Below are 25,677 nucleotides of genomic sequence, written 5' to 3'. Positions count from 1 at the left end.
CGAGTAACATGTACATTACCTCTTCAAAGAAGACTGACTGAGCCTTCTTCTCTTTGGAGAAATAAGTGTACCTCATAATAAGTGATTTTCCATGATTAATCACAATCCCTTTATTTTGACTAAGTCCTTACCTAGGTAATTATTAGCAAATGTTTGGTCAACTAATAAACTAGAGTAAGTATCAATATTTCAAACAGTAACTACTTAAAAAGTTAAAATGTCTCTTCAACAAACGGTGTTGAATAGGTGGATATCCACATGCCAAAAAAATGACTTGAATTCATACCTACTACCAGATACAAAAATTAACTCAAAATGGATTATACACATAACACCTAGAACTATATAAAACTTCTAGAAGAAAATATGGAGAAAATCTCTGTGACATTGGGTTAGTAAAGTTTTCTTAGGCACAACACCAAGAAAACAATTCATTTAAAAAAATGATAAACTGGGCTTCAAGATTTAAAACTGCTCTTTGAAAGGTATTGTTCAGAGAAATGCAGACACAAGTCACAGACTGGGAGAACACATTTCAAAGGCATGCATCTGGTAAAGGACCTGTATCCAGTATAAATAAAAACCCTTAAGTGGGGGAGGGTATAGCTCAGTGGTGGAGCAGATGCTTAGTTAGCATGCACGAGGTTCTGGGTTCAATTCCCCATACCTCCATCAAACAGGCAACTAAACCTAATTACAATTACCTACCCCCACCAAGGGGAAAAAAAGCACAAATGGAGGATTAAAAAAAAATTGTGAAATCTCTTAAAAGAGAAAAAGGAAAAACTCTTAAAAACTCAAACAAAAACAAAAATGGATAAATGGTTTGAATAAACATTCCCAAAGAAAATACATGGATGGCAAACAAGTACATGAAAAGATATTGAACATTATTCTTTAGGGAAATGAAATTAAACAATAACGCGATACCACAATACACCTATCAGAATGGCTGAAATAAAAATGACTGACCATTCCAAGTGCTGGTAAGGATGTGAAGCAAGTGGAACTCTCATACACTTCTGGTGGAAATGTAAAATGGTACACCCACTTCAGAAAACAGCTTGACAGCTTCTCAAAACGTTAAAGCATATATCTATACAGAGACTTCTACACCAATGTTCAAAGTAGTTTTGGTCAAAAACTGAAACAACCCAAATGCCATCAACTGTGGCAAATTCATACAATGGAATACTACCAGGCAATAAAGAGGAACGAACTATTTATACACCCAACAACATGAAGCTTAAAACAATTATCCTGAGTGAACGAAACTACCCAGAGTATATACTCTATAGTTCCATTTATATTAAATCCTAGGAAACGTAAACCACAGTGACAGAAAGTAGACCAGTGCCTCCCCTGGGGAAGTGTGAGGAAGGACGCAGCAGGTACTAGGAGACTTTTAGTGGTGATGGAAATGCTTATTACTTCAATTGTGCCAATGGTTTCATGATGTATACAGAAGTCATCAAATGGTACACTTTATGTGCCACCTACTGTATGCCAATTTTCTCTCAATAAAGGTGTAAGAAAAATAAACATGTCACCACACACACACAATTTCTTCCTAGGACAGTCAGAAAACTAAATAAAAGTCCAAATGAGGAAAACCTTTAATTCTCTCACCAGAAACACTTCCTAAAATGTTTTGGTATGCAATTTAGAATTTCCATGTAGTATCTTTTTTTTTTTTAAATAAGATACAACATGGACAATGTTGTATAACTTGGTAAACACGTCTCCAATGTTTTAACAGCTGAACAATGTACTCCTACGTATGGATGAACCAAAGTTTACTCCATTCATTTCTACTGCTGAATATCTAGGTTGCTAAGTTTTCATCTTTTTAATAAAGTCTCTGCACATCTTTAATGATTCTGTTAGAATAAATTCTTTGCTCAAGGGACATCACTGCACTACATGTACTGACAAACTGTGTAGAAGGTCTTACAGCTCAAGCTAGAGTCACCCCATCTTCTTTGCTCAGTTCCAAGTTTGCTTTATGATGGGTCTTCCGCTCATCTCAAGAGGAGGTCCTCATCTAACAAGTTCTTTGACGGCTTCTATATAGCCAGGGCTCCATTTCACTCAGCAGAATCTGTTCTATTTTAAAGGGGTAAAGGTATGGAAGATCAAGCTTTACTCCAGTTTCAAACCATACCCAAACCCGGCATTCAGATCACAATCCACTGTGAGTTAAGAATTGCCAGAATTGATTTACACCTGAGGACGAGTCTCACATGAGACTAAACATAGGCAGCTTTTCGCTCCCTACCACACCTCACTCAGTTATTCACATCAATGAAAGACATCGGTTCCTTTATCATGAAAGCACAAAGCCCAGTACAGCCCACTCACCACTGCTGTACAGGAAGGCTATGATTTTACTCTGGTAGCTAATCAGAAAAAATCCAATTGTCAAGTCAGTTTCCTAATAATGACACTGTCTCCCAATGCATAAAACTCACACAGCTGAGAATGAAGTCAGCAGCAAAGAGCATCGTCTCCAAAATTGCTGCCTGCATCTGAGTGACTGTGCGTACCTACTATCCTGCGCACCAAGGAAGGCCGGTCTGTATCCAACTCTTTCTTCAGACTTTCCACTGGTGAGCTCCGCCCGGAAGCTGGGTAGAGGGAGGCATGCCACTTCTCAGGGTCCCAGACACCATCACTGCAAGTCAAAGGGTAACAACAGTTAGCACTTGCATTCGTGAACTACATATGTAGCCTAATTTCTAAACTTCTTCAGTTAGTAAGTTATGGAAATCCCTTTCCAATATAAAATTTCATGGATGCCATCAGAATGATTACCTCTTTCAAGACGAAAACAACTAATAATTTCAGTAGCACTTTGTTGTTGCTCACATAACAGCAACAGTCATTTGAAAACCAACGGTCTGTGTGTAAATGAAACATTCAGACCACAAACCTTGTTGTTCACAGTACCTATGCCTGTCCTATATACAGAAATGCTTCATAAACAATGATAACTCAAGTTCATTGAAGATTAGTACAAGGAGGGAAAAAACCCTTAATCCTCTCACTACAAGTGGCTTCTGGAATGGTTGGTGTGTATTTTTCCAGAATTTATAGGTATAGTCTCAGTTTCTCCCAGAAGTAGGACAGATAGCTCTTAAGAGCCCAAAACGTATGGCTTGGGTTTTATTTTGGTACTGCCTCTCTGATGGCTGGGTGGCAGGTGGGCAGAGCAGAAGCTTTGGAGCCCAAGGACCTGGTACCAAATTCTAGCTCTGCCATCACCACCAGGGACATCCTGGACACATTACTGAGCTATGCCCTTCAGTCTGCTACAGAAAGGGCTTCCTCACCCCCAGGTCACAACAGGCTGTGCTACACACCATCACTGCACTCGGCCCGTGTCCCTCACAACCTGTGCTGGCGGTAATGATAAACTCGCACGAGTATTTGACTGTGTCCTCCCACAGACCTGGTTCCATGCCAACAGTGTCTGACAGCATCCGACGCAGCAGCTGCCACACAGCAGGCAGCAGCTAAACATTTCTAGAAAAGGTGAGTAAACCTCTCAAACACACAATGAAGGAGGTATTACCTATCTTCTAGTGTGGTTGTGAGGATTGCTTACTTGGAGTTTAAGAACCCAACAAATTTTAGTTCTCTAAGAGAAAGAGCAGAATGAGAAACTCTCTCCTCCATTTCTCTTATTTTCATTACTATTATTAGGCACAATGTTTCCACTTCAGAATAAAAGTATGTGTGCCCATGATAACTTTATTTTATGCCAAGAAGAAAATAGTTGTAGCAAGAAAATTCAATTCGAGGCATAAAAAAGCTTTACTGCTTTAACATGAAAGAAAAAAAAAAAGCTTATCTGAGACTTAGCAAAAAATCCGAACCAATTGGAACAGTTATTATTCAAGTACACTTTCATCAGGGAAAAGTTGTGAGAAGTCTAGATTTAGCAACCTTCTAAACAGTCCATGTACAAAATTTAAAAAGCATATTCTATTCAATCAAAAAATTAAAGACACTTTATGTTAAAAAAAAATGAGGGCCATGGGTTCAATTCCCAGTATTTCCTCTAAGAATAAATAAGTAAACCCAATTACCTTCCCCCACCAAAAAACAAAAAACCAGTATGAACCATCTACCTTGATATTTAAGTAACCTTAAAGTCTTAAGATAATCATAAGGAGTGCAATGTAGGGATATTGTAAGAGACTGCAGACCACTTTTAGCTATGGTCTTCTCAAACCAAAGCCTTCTACCTCTTATGAAGGAGCCCACGATGTAAAGGGGGTAATCTGAATGGCTGAACTGTTCTTTCGTTTAGGGGGTGGGGAACTGATGAGGCTCAGAGTCCTCCTGATCCGCCCACCCCAGACAGGCCCTTGGAGGAGGACCTGCAAAGCACAGTGTGAAAAACCACGGGGAGAGAGGAGACCCTGGTGAGGACTCCTGTGTTCAAGTCTTCATTTTGCTTTCTGACTATGTGCCTTTGACCAAGTTATTTTCTAGTTTTAGTTTCAAAACCAGTTAGTTGAAAGAATATTGGTTTAGTTGTCCTTAGAGCTCCTTGCAGCTCAAATCTTTGAATAATGGTTTAAAGGAGTAAAGAAACTGATGAAGACAATGCAGCGAGATGCAGTTTGGTCATGTTCATAGCTTAAGAGCAATTTGTTTGTGTGGAAGCCCAACGTCATTGCCCCTGAAATCTCCCCACTCGTAATTCTAGCAAAACGATACAATTCTTAATTTAATAAATTTGGTGTAACAAGAAGTTCACCCCCCAAATACCTGTCGTATTTTTCAGAGAGGCATGAGGGCCTCTGTTTGGAATGAGGGCGTTCTTTTATATCCAAGAGCTCCTCCTAGAAAGAGAAATCAAATGGTGGTTTTTGAACAATATTTCTTAGGCCACACAATTTCAACTTATTTTTGTTCTCAGTAACTGAGTGTCTACCTCAAACATTTCACATAGTTCTTATTTATTTACACCCTGATTTTTTCCAGGAAGGACCAGAGTAAGAGTAAGTTTAAGGTTCTTACAAGAAGCTCAAGCAGAACTGGCAAGTGACTTAGTAGTGATCAGTTTCTTGCTAAAACACATTCTCTCTCTCACAGCAAAAAAAAAAATGTGACAATGAATATGTGTATGTTCTTGTGTAACTGAAAATTTGTGCTCTACACTGGAATTTGACACACCATTGTAAAATGACTATAACTCAATAAAAAATGTTGGAAAAAAACACATTCTCTCATAAATTTCTGTCCAATAATGTATTCCACAACACTCTGATCGAGGCATGGAAACTTCAGGCTCACATAAAACCTTCAGCTAACCTGACTACTCTTAAATACGTTAGATACCAGTTTGTAAGGGGACAGATTTATTTTTTAATACATAGTAAAACCACCCAAAACACCCATATACCATTTATCTGATTTGCCTGTTGTAAACATCTCCCTGCCCTGCCTCTATGTGCTTTACCATTTGGACTCTCCATACATAATTTTTTTTTGGAGGGTGGGAGGGACCATTTAAGGGTAAATTGCACAAGTTTTAGTCCTGTACCCCTAAACACTTTAGCGCCTATTTCTTAAGAATGAGGATATTCTTTCACAGCCATTTTTTTCCAGTTCCATGAGAGAATTAATCCCTATAGAAAATAACGTGGGAGACTATATTTCCACTCTCCCAAAGATTTTACTTGGTCAGTATCATTTTAGATGCATAGGAGAGAAGTGAATCCATTACATTCAGTGGAGTCTTGGGCAAAAGGGCTCACTCACGTCAGCAGAACCGGGTTGAGAAGTGCTGTCGGTTTTATATAACCAGTAACACCTACCTAATCTCTCCCTCTGGATTCCAATTTTGTCAACTGACCCAATAATCTCCCTTATATCACCTTTTATTAGAATCTAATACAAGATCCAGCCTAGAACCAGATACTGGTTGTCATGTCTCTTTGGTCTTTAATCTGGAACATTTCTACAACTTCCTTTGTCTTTGATGACATCAGCATTTCTAAAGAATACGGCCTACTTTTTGTTTTTTAATAGAACATTATTCATTTTGGGTTTGTCTAATGTTTCATGATTAGACGGAGGCTAAGCATCTCTGCAGCAGAACACTAACCTAAGAGATGTCCACTCACAGTATCACCTCTGGACGCCTACATCGTCCATCTGCCCCCATTAGTGATGTTAACTTTGACCACTCAGCCAAAGTATTCTCCAGTTTTACTCTGTAATTACAACTTTAAAACTTGCAATTGGTATAGCTTTCATCAAAGTTTCCCCCTAAATTTAGCACCTATTGGTGATTCTCAGCCAAACCAATCTTGATTTTCCAACTGCAGGCCTCCTTCCACAATTACCAGTCAGCACTTGGCATTGCCCCGTACACACAAGCCCTCCCCTTCTCTGTTTCTTTACCTATTCATTACTGGCATGGGCTCATAGATTCCCAGTTTTTCCAATGGTCTTTAATTCATCAATGTCCTTAATTATTATGGTGCTCACATTGAGAGCCTCTTCAAGTTGGCCCCTGTATCCTTTTGACATGCTCCATCATTTTTTTAAAAAGCACTTCCTTACTATCTGTCTTATTTTGTACCCATCCTGTCCTCTCCCCAGACTCTGTCATTTCTCTGAGAAATCCTAGTTCTTATAAGTGGGGAATGGTGTACAAAATCAAGACCTGAGACCTGGCTATCCTCATTTGCGTCTAGGCCCTTTCAGCAGAACTAGGAAATACCTGTAGGTATTTATGTGCGCGCACACACACCTGCTCACATACATGCATATACACACAACCAATGCCTCCTTTTTAAATAACCATCTTCACAACAAAGTGAAAAAGCAATCCTCAAACTTTCAGTACTAGTAAAGTTCTACAACTGCTTTGCAAAGTCACCGTGCGTGACCTCTCTAGCACCCCGTCACAGGCCTCACGACAGAATGCCTGCTGCTTCTCTGACAACTGCTTCCCATGTCGCAGGGTACACATGGAGGGATAGGTTTACTCCCAGCCCACAGGAGTCACTGCATGTAAGCATGCTATGAAACCACACCACTCTGTTTTCAGACACCTGAGGTGCCTAAATGTCTTCTCCATGATAGCAATATGCCCTAGAACTGGAAAACATTTTAGTTTTAAAACCAGAATATCAACCAGGCATTTACAGTTATCTAGGGTTTAATTTATGAATTACGTCTTATTATTTGGGTAGAAATACCTAGAGAAATTTAGAAGTCTGAGATAAACAAAATTCAAAATTTAAGACAATGTCTAGAGGCTACTCAAAATTCTGAAAAAATTGTCAAAGCACTGACATATCACCTGCAAATTGACAGTGGAGACTGAAGTCCAATGAAATCTGCAGGGCAAACAAGTGTCAGAGGGGCACACGTGACACAAATTTGGTGGATAGATCAACAGTAGTTGTGAAGGCAGCAGATGTAACAATACAGAATTCCTAACAACAGTAGGGCTTAAAACATTTTCCAGTAAAAACAGGAAGGACCTTGCAATATAGGAAATGCTTATACATACACTACAGAAAAAAAGGAAAGCAATTTTCTGATAATAAAAGCAACCCAAAGATAATTACATATCCCCTTACTCCATCACCCTCAAATCCAAATATTAAACTAAAAACCCTAGTATACTATTAAACCAAGGGCAATATATTTCATGCTTAAATATGTATATTCTCAATGTACAAAAAGTTGCTAAACAATGGGGCTCCAAATTATAATAGGGAGTCCAAGTGATAGGTGTTCTCTATTTATTACTACAGCTGTTTGCCAAAACTCTGATTTTATGTATTTATTTAGCAGTCAGCTTGGAAAAATTGACATTTTAACACAGCCACAAACATGTTGAAGGACCAAAATGTTCTATTTATAGGGATCAAAAAATATTTAAACAAAGGTAACAAACAGCCTTATAAAAAAGGGAACTAAGGAGACTAAGGAGAGATGACAGTGCAATGTAGCATGGTACCCTGGATGGACTTCTGGAACAGAAGGACATTAGTTTAAAATTAAGGAAATGTGAATAAAATATGGACTTCAGTTAATTACAATGTATCAATATTGTTAATTGTAACAAATGTACCACACTAATGGAAGATACTAATAAAGAAAACTGGGTGAGGGGTTTACAAGAACTCTACTATTTTCCTAGCTTTTCTGTAAATCTAGAACTGTTCCAAAAAAAAAAGTTTACCACTACCTCATACCATATGCAAAAATTAACTCAAAATGTATCAAAGACCTAAACGTTAGAGCTATGACTGTAAAACTCTTAGAAGAAAACGTATGTGTAAATCTTCATGACCTTGGATTAAGCAATGTTATTTAACTATGACACCAAAAGGCTGAGCAACCAAAGGAAAAAAAATAAGTAAATCTGACTTCAAATTTAGAAACTTTCATGCTTCATATGACACTATCAAGAAAGTGAAAAAACAACCTACAGGACAGAAAAAAAATTTACAAATCATCTATCTGATAAGGGTCCAGAAGCCAAAATATAGACAAAACTCATACAACACAACAACCCAATTTAAACCAGGTTAAAAAAAAATATCAAAGATTTCTCTCCAAAGATAAACATCTTTCATTTTGGCCATTTGTGTAACATCGTTAGTCATCAGGCAAATACCACAGTGAGATACCACTCCACGTCTACTGGGATGGCTGTTTAAAAAAGGAAAATAAGTTATTGACAAGGATATGAAGAAACTGGAACCTTCTAACATTGCTGATGGGAATGGAAATGTACAGCTGCTGTGGAAAATGGTTGCAGTTCCTCAGAAAGTTAAACACAGTCACTGCGTGACCCAGCAATTTCACTCCTAGGTATACACCAAAGAACTGAAAAAATTCTTTTCAGGCAAAAACCTTGTACACGAATGCTCACAGCAGCCTTATGCACAGTAGTCCACAAGTTTAAACAACCCATGTATCTACCAACTGATGAGTGGATAAACAAAATACGGTAAACATATAAGATGGAATATTTAGCAACAAAAAGGAATCAAGTACTGATACACAGTACAACATGAACCTTGAAGACACTGTTAAGTGAAAGAAGCCAGACACAAAAAGCCACATGTTATATGATTCCATTTATATGCAATATTCGTAATAGGTAAATCCAGAGTCAAAAAGCAGGTTAATGGTTGCCAGGGGCTGGGGGAAGGGGGCAAGAGGGGGTGATTGCGAATGGGAACAGAGTTTTTGTTTGCAGTGCTGAAAATATTCTGGAATTAGATAGCAGTCATGGTTGTACAACTTTGTGAATTTATTAAGAACCACTAAGTGGTACACTTTAAAAGGGGAGAAGTTTACGTATGTGAATTCTATCTCAACAACAAAAAATTTTTTAAGTAAACTAAACTAGGAGGTTCAGTTACCAGAGGTTAATGTTTTGTTTGATTTCTCTTACAGACTTATCACTCTAACCACAGATAAATAAATGCCAGCTACTCTCAGATACAAAAGAGTGGCTCAGGTTGGTAAAAATGTTTTACTTTTCCCTCCCATTTTATTCCATTTTCCTTTGTTGACTTTATATGCTTGACATTTACTTGAATGTCATTTGAATGAATAAATCCTCAAGAAACTGTACAAACTTGACAGGCTTATACAGGCACAAGGTAGAGCAGGGAGCCAGCAGCACCATGTGTGCCAGGGTATCCCTCTGACCAACGGTTAAAACACAGCCCACCTGTCTACAGAGGATGAACAGCCGTTTTCCACATTAATAGGCTGAGAACTGGGAAAACAAACTGGATTGTAATAGCTGCTGGGAATAACTTTAAATATCTAGGTAAAACTACACTTAACTATTCTTGAGAACAGGGCTTCTTTAGCCAGTTTCATGGCCTCAAAGAAGCCATATACAAAGTGTACTAGTGCAGCAATTCCTGTAATGTGTTCCTCTCCAGTGGAGATCCAAAGACCTCCAGTGGACCCCACAGAGGTTAAGAAGTAGTGCTTTAAACCAACCACGTTTTTCAAAATGTGGCACAGTCCACACGGACATTTACAGAAAAAAGAGCTCCTTCTCACGGGGTTCAAAGAGCTCTGTTACCTCCAGCAATGTCCTAAGTTGCTTAAGATGGTACCCCAGCCCGAGAGGACCCCCCCAACCTTAAGCAAGGAGAGAAACCATAAGGTAAGTCACTACATAGTTTGCTCTTTCCTAACTGTCCACAGAACACTTCCGCTGTGCCAGGCTCTGTGTCCCCCACAGGCAGGTGACTGCTGTCCCCACTGTTCTCCAGTCTCTCAAGACAAGTGTTCTTGAACTTGCCATCTCCTCAAGAGCTCTTAGAGCAAATTACTTCTTGAAAGGAATCCCTTTGGGATATTTTCAAAGAAAACCTTCAACTTCGGCTAAAAGCAAAAAACTTGTGGAAGTGCTCATTGTTAATTGGGAATGCTCCCTCCCTGTGAGTATTTCACGGGGAAATGTGAGATAGTCCTAGTAACCCACAGAAACGTACTGATTGTGGACAAATTCACTAAAATTACCATCTAGACAAAAGAAGAGTTATTACCTGAGACCTTACTTTTTGCATGGTTACAAAACCTGACCAGACAAGAACAAGCTGCTAATTGCCCAAGAGTCCCACTCCCAAGGAAGCACAAACACATCTTAGTTTTAGCAGCCTTCCTTAAAGAATATTTGTCACACCTTTCCAAACAATCTAATTACTAATTACTGGTATTTATTGGTAATGGAAATTACTAAAATGGACACCCACTTTCAGTGATCAGTATCAAAACAGGAAGCAAATGATGTGAGTAAAAGTCCAAAACAACAGTGGTTAAATCCGTTTCCAGTTTCCTTCTGCAGAAATCCCACGCAGAAGCAGCTGTGCATTCTGATGACATTGTGACATTACAGAATTTCACACAAGTCACTTATAGGAGATGAAAAGGGAAATATTCTTTACCTTCATGAGCTGAATTCAATTCACAAGTGTAAAAAGCCCGTTTAAAAAAATTATGGTGGATATATTGTAAAAACAAAACAAAACTCAGTTTTGTTTCACTGTTAATGGTCCGAATACTGTAAAACATAGTACCTCACCTATGTGCGCCTAGCTCTTCCTAAAGGAGGCAGATGTCCCTGGAGCAGCATTTGGGTCAGGTTCCCCTTCGGCCTCCTCTCCGGTCTCCACCCTCCCCATGCCCACTAACATTGGGCTTGGCCCATCAGGCTCTTACTCAGATGGTTGCTGACTGACCTGATATTTCAATCTACGGAGTCACATGACTTTTCTGAAAGGATTAGAAAGCTTTTAAAAATAGATCACAAAGGGGTAACCACATCCACAGACGACAGCCAGGGCAGTGGTGAACTAACAACACAAGGGGCGTGTGGGGTTCAGCCCACGATCCCCCATTCATGAGGCTTGCTGCTAAAAGGACAGTTCTTACAGGTGGGTCAGGATTCAGACTGGATCTTGCATAGCCGAGAAGCAGCAGCACCTGGATTCGAGCCTCCAATGGTGGCTGACTTGATGCAAAGACATTCTTTTATTTAAAGAATTTATATAAGACTAAGAAAATGGAAATGGGGGAAAAAGCAGGAAAACCTGTTCTTTCAGTTGATGGGGCCAATGCAATAAAAATAAGCCTTGGCTTTTAAATGTGTTTACACAACTGATAAAAACAATGTAAAAACATTAAGTAAGCAGGTATATAACTACCAGAAGGACACTTATGAAAATCATGTTTAGGGTGGTGGCATTATACTTTCAATAGTGCTTTCTGATTTCATATTAAAATGGTGATGCTGAAGGGGGAGGGTATAGCTCAGTGGTAGAGCATATGCTGAGCATGCATGAGGTCCTGGGTTCAATCCCCAGTACCTCTGTTCAAAAATAAATAAAAATAAGTAAACCTAATTACCACCCTCCCAAAAATTACAAACAAAAAAACCCCAAAAACAAAAACTAAAAGAAAAAAATGGCAATGGTTATTGTGACGTTTAGAAAATAAGCATCTCAACCTAAAGTTGGTATCTAAAGGTATCTTTCAGTACCTCCCTCCACCCTTACTGTATTATAAAGTGTTGAAGTAAGTGTTCCAGCCACTTTTCTAAGCACTTGATATTCACTTTCTCATTTACTCCCCACAAACATCTTATGGGGTAGATACTATTCTATTCTGTGTTTTACAGAGGAAAAGGATGAGATTCAGAGAAGCTGAGTACATGACTGAAGGCCACACAGGTTAAGTGGCAGAGCGGCAAGTCCCAAATTCAGCAGCAGGGCTTGTGGGCCCACATCCCTCATCTCTCCCCTGCTTCTCTTGAGAGGACAAGGGAAGGGGCACGAACCCTCCCAGCAGCTCTGTCACTCAGTGCTGGGTTTGTCCCTGTGCAGTGGGGACACTGGGAACTCTGAACAAACTGCTGCCTCTTTGCGCAGGCTTCCCCCAGGCCAGCTCCTCTCATAGTACCCCTTCCTGAATCAGAGGCTCTGCCCACAAATTTCTATGTCAAAAGTTTCAGTTGTGAAATCACTGGTTCCTTATCTAGCTAGGAGTTCCCACCATGAGTGAGAAGGAGAGAAAATCCAGGGGACAAGGGACCTGAACCCCAACTTTTCAAGGAAAAGGGCTGTACCAGGTAGAAGAGAGCAATGAGAAGACAGGATCTATGGTGTTGCCAGCCAGCCCCCTCGAAGAGCTTCGTTACATTTTCTGGACAGCTGAAACATCAAGGTGGTATAACGATTTTTCATATTATAATTCTGCCCAATATGAACAGGCACCTCTATTTTCATACCAGCTTACAAGCTGTGTCTCACTGAAATGCCACCTGTTAGAGGCTACTACTCAACTTGGTTTATTAAAGATACCTATGAAGTTATCAAATGAGATCTTTGTAGAGCAAAAACTAACCATCTGACTACTGATTTCCACCTAGAATTTAAGTAAAAGAGTATTCTGAAAGGTTTGACCTCAAGTCTTGAAACGTATTCCTTCCAAGAAGGCTAGAAGGATCAGTCATTCCATTTCTGGTGCTCATCTGTTTTCTTAATGATTTTAAAGCTAAGACATAAACATGATGGTACCACTGTGACCAACTGCCCATTACAAACCACGGTGGCTACCTTTAAAGATCCCTACACTAATAAGTAAAAGGGTGCCAATTCATAACTAGCCAAGGCAATGAAGAGCACTCTTGAAACTAAGCTCAGATAATCTAACACCTATTTTTCAGCTGGTAGATTTAACATGCATGGTTAACACTGGTCAGTATCACGCTGAATATTCTGAGTATCTTGTGCTTTCATTCTCTAACTGGCAGGTGATAGAATTTAATAAGGAGTCAGTGGCAAGATACAGGAGCAAAGGAGAAAAAGCACAAAGCATGTATAGTCTGTGACTTGAGAAGATTAGTCTGTTCACTTGAAGAAAAAAAGATAGATCTGAGGGTGGGGGTCGGGGGGCGTGGGTATAGCTAGTGGCAGAGCACGTGCTTAGCATGTATGAGGTCCTGGATTCGATCCCCAGTACCTCCATTAATAAATACTTAAATCTAGTTATCTCCCTCCACCCCCTGCAAAAAAAAAAAGTGGATCTGAACAGTGGGACTATACAAAAATTTCTATTTTGTCTTTCAAGCAGAAGATGGCATCACTAATAGAAGAGCAGGTACTACAACTCACGAACGGTAAACAAGGCTCTCCGGTGAAGGTAAGACAAAACTGAATGAGTCTCAAAGTTTTTCCACTAATAAGCATCACTACCTCATTTCCTAAACTAGTGGTTCTCAAATTTGAATCCGAGTTAGATTTCCTGACAGACTTGTTCAATGCAGATGGCTGGGCCCTACCCCTAGAGTTTGATTCAATAGCCTGAGATTTTGTATTTCTAACAATTTACCAGATGACGCTAAATGCTAGTTCGAGGACCACACTTTGAGAACTGCTGTCTAAACCATTTTTAATCCATGACTTTGAGATGAGACCCACTCTATAACCTCCCATAGTCCTTTGACATAATGCAATCACTTTATAAATGCACATTTAAGTACTATCAAAACAGCTTTTTGGGCTTAGGAATCTGGCCTGGCAAAACGGACCTGAATAGATTTATAAACTAAGGGCTCAAAACCCTGAGGATAGCAGGTGCATATGATAAATCCACTTAAAACCATCCCAGACTAAGTCTCAGGGTTAAGTCTGCAAGTACCCAGTGTGACTCTGACTTCCTGAGACATTTGCGGAACCACAACAGACACCAGCTGAACCCTGAGGAGAAACTATCCATTTGAGTTGCTTGACAACATCAACACCATATTTCAGTGTCTCCATGGAAGACGAAAGTCTTGCTACTCAAAGCATAGTCAGTGGACCAGCAATATGGGCATCACCTGGGAACTGGTTATAAAGCTGAATTTTCAAGTCCACCCCTAACCTAACAATCAGAACTCACACTTTACTAAGGTTCATAGGTGATCCCAAGACACATTAATGTTTGAGAAGCAAGCTGGACTAGAGGATGTCCTAACACACAGGGAAACTCTGGTCTTTTAGCTTGAAAAGCACTCAAACATGTGGACTCCCCCACCTTCACAGGAGAAAAACCTTTGAATTCTGAACAGATTATTAAAGTTATAATAATGGAGCAGGGTCAAAGGTTAAGAAACCATGTTATCTGGCCAGTGTTTTTCTGACCTCGTAGTCAACATTCCACAATTACAAAAGTTTTCACAAAGTACACCACTTATACAAATCTCTGAGGACAGTTTCCTTCCACTGCCTCTAAACTTTCCAGCCTGTGAACCTGAAGTGGCAGAAGCATTACTAAATGTTTGTTTATTCCAATAGTTTGGTCTCAGCATGTGGACAGAGAGTAGGATGGCACAAATATTATTCCAGTTATAGAACCAACAGATCATTTACTATCATGTTAAGAACACAGGACTGTTTCAAACTTCCTTCAAAAGTAAAAGGGCTTAGTTTGACTCAAATCCCACATAAAATTACCAGAGTGCTGAGAAACATACATACGAAAGAACTACCCTAACAGTGCCTAAACATGATTCTAAAATTGCCATTAACTAAATCCTCTTGAATGGGGTGGAAAGGAAACCTACTTCTAACTAAACTTGGTAAAGAAGATCATTAAATCTGAACTCCCCTGTCATTAACTTACAAAATTTCTTTAAGACACTTTTATCTAAGTTTGGCAGAATTCCGAGTGGACAGTCAAAAATGGGCAATACTGAGCTTCTTAATCTTTACTGTAGACACATAAGTTCTACCCTGAGACCAATATCTTCCTAAAAATGACTCATGCATAAAAATAGATATACATAGAAGATGAAATATTCATGGTCTCCTCTGATGAATGTGTGAAAGTGATTCAAAAGCCTCTGCCTGGACTCTGTGAGCATCAGTCAGAACTTTCATTCAAAAAGTGCTGGGAGACTTGAATTCACATGAGCTTGTAAAAGCAGTTCAGATCAGTTTCCCTTCATTTAATAAGCTTTTCTCCATTAGGAATTCACCTGTCAACAGTTTAGGTAATGAATTTAAGTTGTGAGACACTACTCAAGCACTCTTAGGTTTGAGAGGGCTGCATCTGGAAAGACCAAATCTGAAAGAAGTAAAGTGCTTTCTATCAGCTCACATTTGTTATGCCAAAACAGACTATATTAAGATAGCAATTCACCAAAAACCCTTTCACACCTGAAAGCACTTTTCCCCGTAGAAAGGTTGTTCATCTTAATGCTAAAAATGAATATTACTCCAATAGCATTTGATACTTTATGAAGTAATAGTGGCAGCACTGGTACCCAAACAAGGCCTGACTTTAAACTACTAACCAATCAGTACCCTGGGAAGCCAGGGACAGTAACCACATTTGAATCCCTGTTTGGGTTCATACCAAGGAAATGTAGATATGAGCCTAACAAGAACATAATTTTTCCTGTCAACAGTCCCAAGCACATTTCATGTACTCCAGCCCAGTACATTTCAGGTAACCAAAAAAGGATTCATCGTTCCTGTCAACCTCTTCAGAAACACTCAGTAGCCTATGAGATAGTGAAATAGCTTCAATAAACACACAACCTTGAGGTGAACCCTCCCCCCTTACCCTGCCCCCAAAAAGCAAGTATCTACAGGAGTTTAAAATCACAAGTTTTTAGCCAGGGGAAATAGGATTTAAGTCTTACTTTTGTGAGTCCATATCCATTTTATAACAAGAAGTTAAAAAAAAAAGAATTTAAAAATCTGGTTACCCTAGCCAAGTATCAAAGAGCATTCCTGTGGGGAGTTCACCTCTCAAGAAAACATTAATTTCTTGAAAAGATCAAGAACCCTGATTTCCGTGAGGCACCCAGAGCTGGAATCCTCATTTTACAGCATGTAAGTCAGTAACATAACAGTTGCACAGCTGTCACAGAATTTGTGTGTCAACACGTACTGACCCACAATTCACATGGGATCTGTGCCAGTATTCCCTCCACCTGAAAGCTACGTAGAAGCAAATTCTAGTTTAAACTTTAGGTGTTCACATTTCCAGAAAAAAGTTCAAAGCAGTGCTTTACCAAATCTAGTTAATATTTAGTCCAGAGAATGACGCTACCATTTTAATACTAATAAAATACCTACACAATGTTACTAACCTCCTCACCTATAAAGAAACACTATTTCATTAGTAACAAAGCCTACTTTTGTATAGCGATGGGGGGACTTGGAGGCCGGCGGCTTCTTCAGGTCAAGGAAAGCATCTCTATTTTCTGTCTCACCCACACTTCTATCCATGGCTCCTTGGGCTACAGTTCTTTGCACCTGGAAGAAATCAGCACAAAACTGTCACCGAGAACAAGAAATTTTCAGAAGTCCTGACTGCTTAAAAAACTGAAACTCTTATCTCTTAAAATGACTACGTTAAAAAAAAAAAACCTTGCCCAGTCATTATGTTATAAACCAGAACCCACTTGGAAACAGAATCACTGGTACTTAGATATCTCTTCTAGTGAAGAGCTCTAAGCATCAACAGGGCGAGGAAAGCATAAGTGGAACGTGCCCAAATCAGGATACAGCCTTAAAGCAGCTTTAATACAAAAAGAAACCAAGATTAGTCGCTGCCCCCCATGAGGACTGGAGAGGCAGTAGTGGGGAAGTTTCCCGGAGTGGGGGCAGGTAGGAGGCGGTTTGGGGATCCGGGAAGTCAGGCTGTGGTAAAGTGCCTGTCACTCGCCAATGGACGGCGCCAGCTGCCCCTTGTTCTCCGGGTGCCAGGGACTGGGGATGGGGCTCGAGCGCCCCTCTCTCGGCCGGCCGCACCTGTGGACATGTCAGGGGCGCCAGTGGCAAGGAAGCGGCGAGCGCCGGCTTCAGCTCCGAAACTCAGCTTCCCGGGGCCGCGACCCCAACCCCCGGCCTGTCGCGCAGGCCCTAGCCCAGAGGCCTCCTTCGGGTTAAGGGTGGGGACGGTACTCACGGAGGAGAGGCGGGCGGGAGGGAGCCCGGAGGCCGAATCCCCCGGCCCGGGCGCTCCGAGCTGGAGGCGGCGTAGGCCCCCCACCGTCCGCCCCAGCCCGGCGGGTTGGGCCCCGCCAGCCCTCCCGCTGCCCGCCGGCCGCCCCGCTGGCCTCGCGCCCTGCCCGCCCCCCGCGCGCGCCCCGGCGCTCACGCACGCGACCCCCGGCGCAGCGCGCCCGCGCCCCATCTCTTCCTGCGGGCCTAGGCGCGCGGCGCCCCGGACCCTGCCGCCGCCGGGCCCTTACTCGGTTCCTGGGCCGCCGCTCCCCTCCCCGCCGCCCGCGCCCGCGCCCGCGCCGGTCCGAGGGCTGCCCCGCGCGGCCTTCCCTCTCGCCCCCCCCACACGCTCGGGCTGTCTCCCTTCAGCCGCCGTAATCACGGCCCAGCCCTCCGCCCCTCCTCCTCGGCCCCCTCCCCCTTAATAACTCCCTCCACGCACCCGCGCCCCAGCGCCGCCTTCGCCGCCGCGCGCCCGGATGTGAGGTGTCCGCGGCGGTGCCGGGCGGAAAAGAGAGACATCGCGGCGCGCTCCCCGGGCGCCGGCCCCTGCGTGCGCCCGGCGGCGGGGAGGCGGAGGCCGGGAGGGGATGGCGGCGGCGAGGAGGTGGCCGGGGCAGGGGCAGCGGAAGCCCTCCGCGTTGTGTGCAGGCGGTCGTCGTGGGCAGCCCCGGCGAGGACGCCGCGTTCCCACGCGCGCTGCGGGGCGGGGCGGAACGGAACGGAACGGGGCGGGCGGAGCTTGGAGCCCTCGCTCCCCGCTCGGCCGCTCCCTGGGGAGGGCGATGGCAAGTCGCGAAGTGGGCCGTGGCCCGCATCTTGGGAGCGCGCCGACTGCTGTGTCTCGCGTCGGCGGAGAACTCTGGGGCTTCTACAGCGGGAATCTGAGTTAGGCGAACCTGGGGGCTTTGGAGCCCTCCGGTATGGGCTCGAACCTCGGCTCGTGGTGCTGTAATCTTGCGCGAAGCTCTGACTTCTGAGTTTCCTTCTCTTTACTAAAATGGCCTCTCTGAGGAAAAAGCGTGATAACGCTTTGCTGCACTAATAAGTAAACTTGCTACTATTGCTTTCGATTGAGCTATGAGCAACTGGCAAGTTCTCTGAAATGCTCTTTCCCGCCCATAACCTGAATCTTTCCTTAGCTTCCACGGGAAGGGGAAGGGCAAGTGTGTTTGGATGCAAGTGAGAGCGAATGTCAAGTGCTTAATACCCAGTGCCAAGACTGGCTGACGGGGTACACAGAAAAGCAAATATAATTTCCCAACTCAGCAATGCGAGTAACTGCTGTGTCCGGGAGGAGCGGTCAGGAAGGGTGTCACGTGTGACCCTGGTCTGCAGCATTTTCATGAGCCCCAATGCCTGCCCCGTGGGACCGTGAAATAATAGTGGCTGAGGAGGGAAATGCAATTTTTCTCGCTGAAAGATAGTGAAGTCTACATTTCTTTGAAGGGGCCTAATTTCTCTGAGCTTCACTTGTGAAATTGGCCGATTGGGCAGTGAGTGGTCACAAGTTTCATCTTACGAGTTTTGGCAACAGAAAACAATTATGAAAACTTTTCGCTTGTAATGTTCAATGTATTTCTTACAAACTGCCTTCACTCTGTTGGCCACTGGTAAAGTGGAGAAGGCCCATTTTTTGAAGCTCTTAAATCCCGGCTCTGCTACTTAATGTGAAACCTGAAACACCTCACCTTTTTAAACCTGTTTACTCATCCGTCAAAGGGAGATAGCAGTACTTATTTTCAGGCGTGTAGTGGGAATTAGAGATAACATTAAAAACACCGTTCTGGTTAGCTTTTGTTGTGTAACAAACCACTCCCAAGCTCAGTGGCTTAACACAACACAACATTTATATTGCACTAGATCTCCAATTGGGGGTGGTTCTGGCTGGGACAGCTAGTCTCTGCTCCATTCAGTATCAGCTGGGGCCCCTGGAAGGCTCCCGGCTCAGAACATCTAATGACTCACACACTAACATGTTTGGTTTTTGTTGGTAGCTGTTAGCTGGAACCAATGGAGCTGTTGGCTGGAACACTTAACATGGCCTCTCTCTGTGGCCTGAGCTCCCTCACAACATGGTAGCTAAGATTCCGAGGGCAGATGTCCAGATAGGAAGCCCATACAGGTACTGAATTGTTTTTTCTAATCTAGCCTTGAAGTCACTCAGTGTCCTGCCACATGCCACATTCTGTTCCTCGGATAGGCATCACCAGGGCTGGCCTATATTCAAGGGGAGAGTATTTAGACTACCCCTTCATATGAGAAGAGTGTCACAGAATTTGTAGGTGTATTTTTAAATTACTACAAGCCATATGAAATCTGCTCAAGGCACTGTAGCTATCATGATAAGAGGTCTGGCCTGAAGCTCATTTCCTGGGTCCTCTGGTCTGTCCTGGTTAGGATATACTTTTCCCCGAACCTCTTTAATGTCTTCTAGAACCTTGTTCTGAACTCACTCCTTACCTTTCAGTTTCAATTTGTCTTAAAGAAGACAATTATTACCTAGGAATAAAGGCAATAATTTACTAAGGGACAGCACCTGTGAACTTTCACCTGTGCCATGTAAAAGCTAGATGCTTGCAAATCCTTGTTTCATTGTAGCTTTTGAATGTTATTCTCTATGGTAGAGATGATAATTTGTAATTCTAAACGCCCCCCTTTTGCAACTGAAATGAATTTTCAAGTAACAGTATGGGAAACCCTTTTGAGAGAGCAAGAGAGAAATGACTTGTTCTTTACTAAATCTTTGTCAGGTCTTGGTTTAGATTCAAATTCTTGGTTCAGAGTTTGGCATAAGGGGACTCCCAAGTTTCAGTCATTTGGAGAAATTAGCAGTGCAAGAACAGTAGCGAAGCAAGAGGAAATTAGAAACCTAGAAATTTTGAGAGCAGCCTCATCTCAGAAAGTTGGGATTACACCTCCACTGCTCTGCACCTCTCTAAATGGTGCTACTCAGCTTTTCTTGCTCCAAGGATAATGCCTAGCTCCAAGAAAATAGGATAGGATTTGAACAGTTTCACAGTTGTGGCATCATGTACTCAAGGACTACAGAGAAACTACTAAGGGCCTTTGGAAGACCACACAGCAAATTATTTGCAGAGCCTAAACTGCTTTCGGCACTTTACATCTTAGATAGATATTATATATGCAAAGTACTTAAAATAGAGCCTGACACCACTAAGTGGTGCTGCACTAGCTATTGTTTATACTGTGGTATGGTATTCTAATATTTCCCAACAGGACTTATTTTCATTGTAACTCAAATGGAAATGCCCTTCATTTCGTACTAAGTTAGTCAAAGCTGAGGGTGTTAAACACATGTGACAAAGTATCATCAAATTATTTAGGAAGCATGTTTACTGATTTATCAGCCTTATTTGTCATATTTTATATAAACATAATTTATATAAAGTACTTATAAGAGGACTAATTTTACAGTAAGTAAATATTAGTTACAGTGTTAATTAGACTTTGAAAGTCACTAAACTATTTAAAGACTGCTTGGCCACATAACTTCACATGAGCCGTCCCAGAAAGATTGGCTCCAGTGTCCCGCTAAAGTGGAACTTCTCCTTTTAAACACTTTTAATTACAAAAATTAGCATACGTAGAAAATAGAGCAAAAATGCAAATTACCTCTGATTCTAATCCCCAGACACCCAGCAAGTTATTTTTCCTCATGTTTTTAACATAAAGTCTTTCAAGCGTTTAAATACGTAATGCTGGCCTTTGCTCTCTCCGCCAGAAATCTCAGGTGCTTTCAAATGTTTTACAAAGCACAGGAGAAAAGAATATAAAAATGCCCTATCTACAGTCTCCCACCCTTATTTTTAAAAGATGATCAGAGTGGGCCCAAGTTAAAAATTTTTACTATTTACTAACAACTAGTGCTTGTTAATTACATTTTAAGAAGAATGGTTAAGAGAAGACCTTAGGCTGGGATAATTTTAATTGGGGGGCTGAGGAACCGTGCGACCCTGCTCCCGCGTTCCAGAGTCACACCTTCCCTGGCCCGCGCCCTACGTCTTACGGGCCGGCTCGAGCTCCCCGGGAACCACGGAGAACCGAGAGCCAGGGAGGCTCACGCGGGAGCCTGGAGGTGGGGGAGGAGGACCGCCGGACGAGAGCCTCATCCCTTGGGCTCGCCGCGCGAAGCCCTCCCACTCTTCGCGTCTAGGAACAGCAGTAGGAGGCTAAGCTCACATAGAGCCCTCCATGAGGCCGCCCAGACCGCGCATCGGTCCGCGTCCCTCAGGCCAGACTCGCGGCGCCTGCGCTCCACGGGGGCGTGAGGGAGGCGTGAGGGAGGCGTGAGGGAGGCGTGCCCGCCGCCTCACTGAGGCTGCGCGAACTCCGGGGCCCCTGCGGGGCGTCCCTCACGCACGCCGCGTCGCCGCGGAGATGGGGGCGGGGCCGGCGCGAGGCCTGCGTCCCGAGGCGCGGGAAGCCGGAGGCGGGCGTGGGCCGCGCGGGCTTGAGGAGTCCGGCCGGCGCCCGCCAAGACTTCTCTGAGGCGCGACGCGGGAGGGCTCGGCTTCCCCGGGCGCGAGGCCAGGTCAGAGTCCCCAGCCTCTGAGCGGCTCGGCCTCTCGGGCCGGAGCCCAGCGGCGAGTGCACGTCCCTGCGAACTGGGCCGGGCGACTCCTGGGGAGCCTCCGTTTCCTCTTCCCCTGAAAGTGCAGGTGATGCCCCCCGCCACGAGCCGAGGTCTGGAGTGGAAGGGAGGTGACCAGCGCTCGCAGGGCGGCGCCGGAGCTACGCTTCTCGCCCTGCAGGGTCCTGCTTCTCGCCGGCGTCTGGGGGCCCGGGCTGTGGGAGCTGCAGCGGGTGAGGGGCCAGTGCCGCCTCCGTGCGGGGGTCCTTAGCGTGCGCGGCTCCGAATCCGTGGTTTCTGGATCTCTGCTGTATGGCGGGACAAGGGGTGAGAGTATGCAGACCTCAGGGACCCCACCTGAGCCCTGAGGGGAAGTGAAGGGCTAACACCTGCAGTGGGAGGCCGTTCGGGTTTCTTGTTAACCTTTGGATGATAGTGAATATGTGCTAAGTGAATGGTGTTAGGGGCCTGAGTACCAGTCCCAGCTCTACCACTTGGCTGGTGACCAAAGGCACCTCGTTTACAAAATGAAGATGGCTAACACCTGTTGGGGTGGTTGTATTAAAGCAGATAATTAATGAAAAGTGCTTAATACTATAGCTAGCACAGAGTACCCGCTCCATGAATGCTATTTTGAATCTAGTATATACATTCTAGATGGCATGATACCCGCCTAATTGCTATGAAAATATGAGGCTTTTGAGTATAAGATGTCATGGAAGGCTTCCTGGAAGAAGTAGTTGAAACTTATTCTAAGATTTACGATATAAATTTAGGAATTTCTTTGCTTTTCTTTAGTAAAATCATTCATTGTTAGCTGCAGAATACTGTAGAAACTTCTTTAATATTCTTTTACATTTATATTTTCCAAATTAATACATGTAATTAAAAATGTAGAAGGGGGAGGGTATAGCTCAGTGGTAGCTTAGCTTGCATGGGGCCCTGGGTTCAATCCCCAGTATCAAAAATAAATAAATAAACCTAATTAATCCCCCCCAAAAAAACCAAGCAAAAAACTTTGTTTTTAAATCAGAGACTTCCCACGTTCATCTATTGTTGAATTAAGAAGGAGGGGCAGGAGACTAAGAACAGACATGTAGCTTCTCATAATTGTGGCTCCTTAAGAGACTTAAGGTAATTTACTTTCTTTTTTATTCCCCTTTTTCTTATAGTTAGAAGGGGAAGATAAAAGACTTTTTGATTCATGAAGAATCTGCTCACTGAGAAGTGTTTATCAAACCACGGATTGAATTTCCATCAGAAAGGGATTAAGTGAACAATGGAGAGGAAGGTTGACTCCAGGTGAGTGATGGAACTTGACAGAAAAGTTAACAAATTATGGCCCATTACAAAAGCCTGTAAACATTTTGTGTGTGAAAATAATGTGTAATAAAACAGTAGTTTTTTCTTAAATTATGAGTAGTGAGATAGGTACTTTCGGTTTTTTGTTGATATTTTGGGATTCTCATATATAGAGTATAATGCACGTTTCATACCTTATATTACAGTCAAAAACCGTTTTGAGTGTGTGGAAATACCCCTCATTAAAATTTTGATTTTTTTGGTAGGTTTTTTTTTTTGGTGGGAGGAGGTAATTAGGCTTCCTTCAAAAGAGACCCTTTGTTGTGCCAGCACAGTTTATTGAAAAGACTGTAGTGCCACTATTGTCGTTAACTAAGGATCCATTTAAGCCCAAGTCGGTTTCTGGGATTTCTACTTTGTTCCTGTGGTCAGTTTGTCCTTGATACAAAATTGTAACGTCTTGATTGCATAGCTTTACAGTGAGTCTGAGATCTAATACCACTTATCTAATACTTCTTAAAGAATGTCTAATTATTATTTTGATTTCTTGGATATGTATAAGCACATTTGACTGTCGTTTATGATTGTTGATTCTTATTTTGTAGTTGGCTTTATTCCTTTAATAACTATGTAAGTTTAAAAAGCTAGAGATCTAATCTTCTTAGAAACAATAATTAGTACATATATGTAAACTAAAAAAAATGTGCAGTATACTATTAAAAAAATTGTGGTGAGAAAAAAATTTCTATAAGCTCTTCTCGGTCTTTGGTAATTCCATATAAGCTTCAGAAACAACTTGTCAAGTCTTCTTTCCACCTCAAACAAAAGCTTTAATTGGGGTTTTAATTGGGATTACTTTGAATCTATAGATTAGATCGGGGAAAATAACTGTATTATGGCAAGTCCTATGATTTTCCCTGTAGAAGTGTTTACACCTTTTGTTAGATTTACTCCTGTTTGGTATTTGTGTTTTGAAAACAGTGTATAAATGTAAATAATTTTTGCTTTTTGTTTATTGCTAGTTTATAGAACTATATAGTTGATTCTCATTGTTTGTGAATTCTGAATTTGTGAATTCACCTACTTGCCAAGTTTATTTTAACTGCCAAATCTCAGTACTTTTGGGTCATTCTAGGACATGGGTAGAACACTGAAAAATTTGAGTGCCCAGCAGGCACATTCTCAGCTGAGGTGGAACAAGGCAATACTCTGGCTTCTTTTTTTAAAAATTGAAATATAATTGATATACAACATTATGTTAGTTTTAGGTGTACAACAATGATTCAGTATTTGTATATATTGTGGAATGATCACCACAGTAACTCTAGTTGACGTCTGTTTCCATACTTACAGAATTTTTTTTTCTTGTGATAAGAACTTTTAAGATTTAGTCTTTTAGCAACTTTTAAATATGCAATATAATATTAACTGTAGTCACCATACTGTATATTACATCTCCATGACTTATAACTGGGTGTGTGTACCTTTTATCTCCTTTTACCTGTTTGGCCTACCCCCCACCTCTGGCAACTCTCAATCTGTTTTCTGTATCTGTGAGCTTATTTATTTATTTTTTTTGTGAGCTTATTTTTTTTGTTTGTATCTTTTGTTTTGTTTAGATTCCACATATGTGAGATCATGTAGCATTTTTCTATCTCTGACTTATTTCATTTAGCATAATGATATCAAAGTCCATCCATGTTGTCACAGACGGCAAAATTTTTACGGCTGTGACACTTTTTATGGCTGAATAATAGTTCATTGTATATATACATACATCACTCTTTCTTTATCCATTCATCTGTTGATTGCTTAGCTTGCTTCCATGTCTTGGCTGTTGTAAATAATGCTACAATGAAATGGGGTGAATATATCTTTTCCAGTTAGTGTTTTCATTTTCTTCAGACAAATACCCAGACGTGGAATTGCTGGATCATGTGGTAGTTCTATTTTAATTTCTTGAGGAACCTCTGCACTTTTTCGCATAGTGGCTGCACCAATTTAGATTCCCACCAACAGTGCACATGGGTTCCATTTTTTCCACATCCTTGCCAACACTTGTTATTTGTTATCTTTTTGAGATAGCCATTCTCAGACAGGTGTGAGGTGGTAACTCATTGCGGCTTTGATTTGCATTTTCTGATGATTAGCAATGTTGAGCATCTTTTCATGTATTGTTGGCTATTTGTATATCTTCTCTGGAAGAATCTCTATTCAAATATTCAAATCCTCTATCTTTTTAATCAAGATTTTTTTTGGCTAATGAGT

At 42.0% G+C, this 25,677-nt stretch overlaps 2 protein-coding genes across 19 annotated transcripts in view; one reads left to right on the top strand and one right to left on the bottom strand.

Annotated features, from left to right (window-relative positions):
- EIF4ENIF1 (eukaryotic translation initiation factor 4E nuclear import factor 1) overlaps positions 1-18,136 on the bottom strand; it is a 39,438-nt gene extending 21,302 nt beyond the window's left edge. For 2 of the 8 annotated variants that reach the window (XM_072953589.1, XM_072953593.1), the window contains exons 1-4: positions 17,762-17,913; positions 16,701-16,820; positions 4,780-4,853; positions 2,547-2,674 (exon numbers count right to left, since the gene is read on the bottom strand). In XM_072953589.1, the coding sequence (XP_072809690.1) occupies positions 2,547-2,674; positions 4,780-4,853; positions 16,701-16,793 (295 nt within the window). In that variant the 5' untranslated portion in view covers positions 16,794-16,820; positions 17,762-17,913. Of the gene's footprint in view, positions 1-2,546; positions 2,675-4,779; positions 4,854-16,700; positions 16,821-16,969; positions 17,086-17,475; positions 17,648-17,671; positions 17,914-17,955 lie in introns of those variants that run through there. The other 6 variants (XM_031670230.2, XM_072953594.1, XM_072953590.1 and 3 more) reach the window with 5 other exon arrangements.
- Positions 18,137-21,657: 3,521 nt separating this feature from the next.
- Positions 21,658-25,677, top strand: part of SFI1 (SFI1 centrin binding protein) — a 62,061-nt gene continuing 58,041 nt past the window's right edge. Inside the window, exons 1-3 of one of the 11 annotated variants that reach the window (XM_072953407.1) lie at positions 21,658-22,195; positions 22,289-22,434; positions 23,280-23,409. In XM_072953407.1, the coding sequence (XP_072809508.1) occupies positions 23,387-23,409 (23 nt within the window). In that variant the 5' untranslated portion in view covers positions 21,658-22,195; positions 22,289-22,434; positions 23,280-23,386. Of the gene's footprint in view, positions 22,435-23,279; positions 23,410-25,677 lie in introns of all 11 variants that reach the window. The other 10 variants (XM_072953412.1, XM_072953411.1, XM_072953410.1 and 7 more) reach the window with 10 other exon arrangements.

The sequence above is a fragment of the Vicugna pacos genome, chromosome 32 (genome assembly GCF_048564905.1).
Source record: "Vicugna pacos chromosome 32, VicPac4, whole genome shotgun sequence".
Lineage (NCBI taxonomy): Eukaryota > Metazoa > Chordata > Mammalia > Artiodactyla > Camelidae > Vicugna > Vicugna pacos.
Note: the sequence above shows the minus strand (reverse complement) of the source record. Positions and strands in the feature narration are given on the sequence as shown.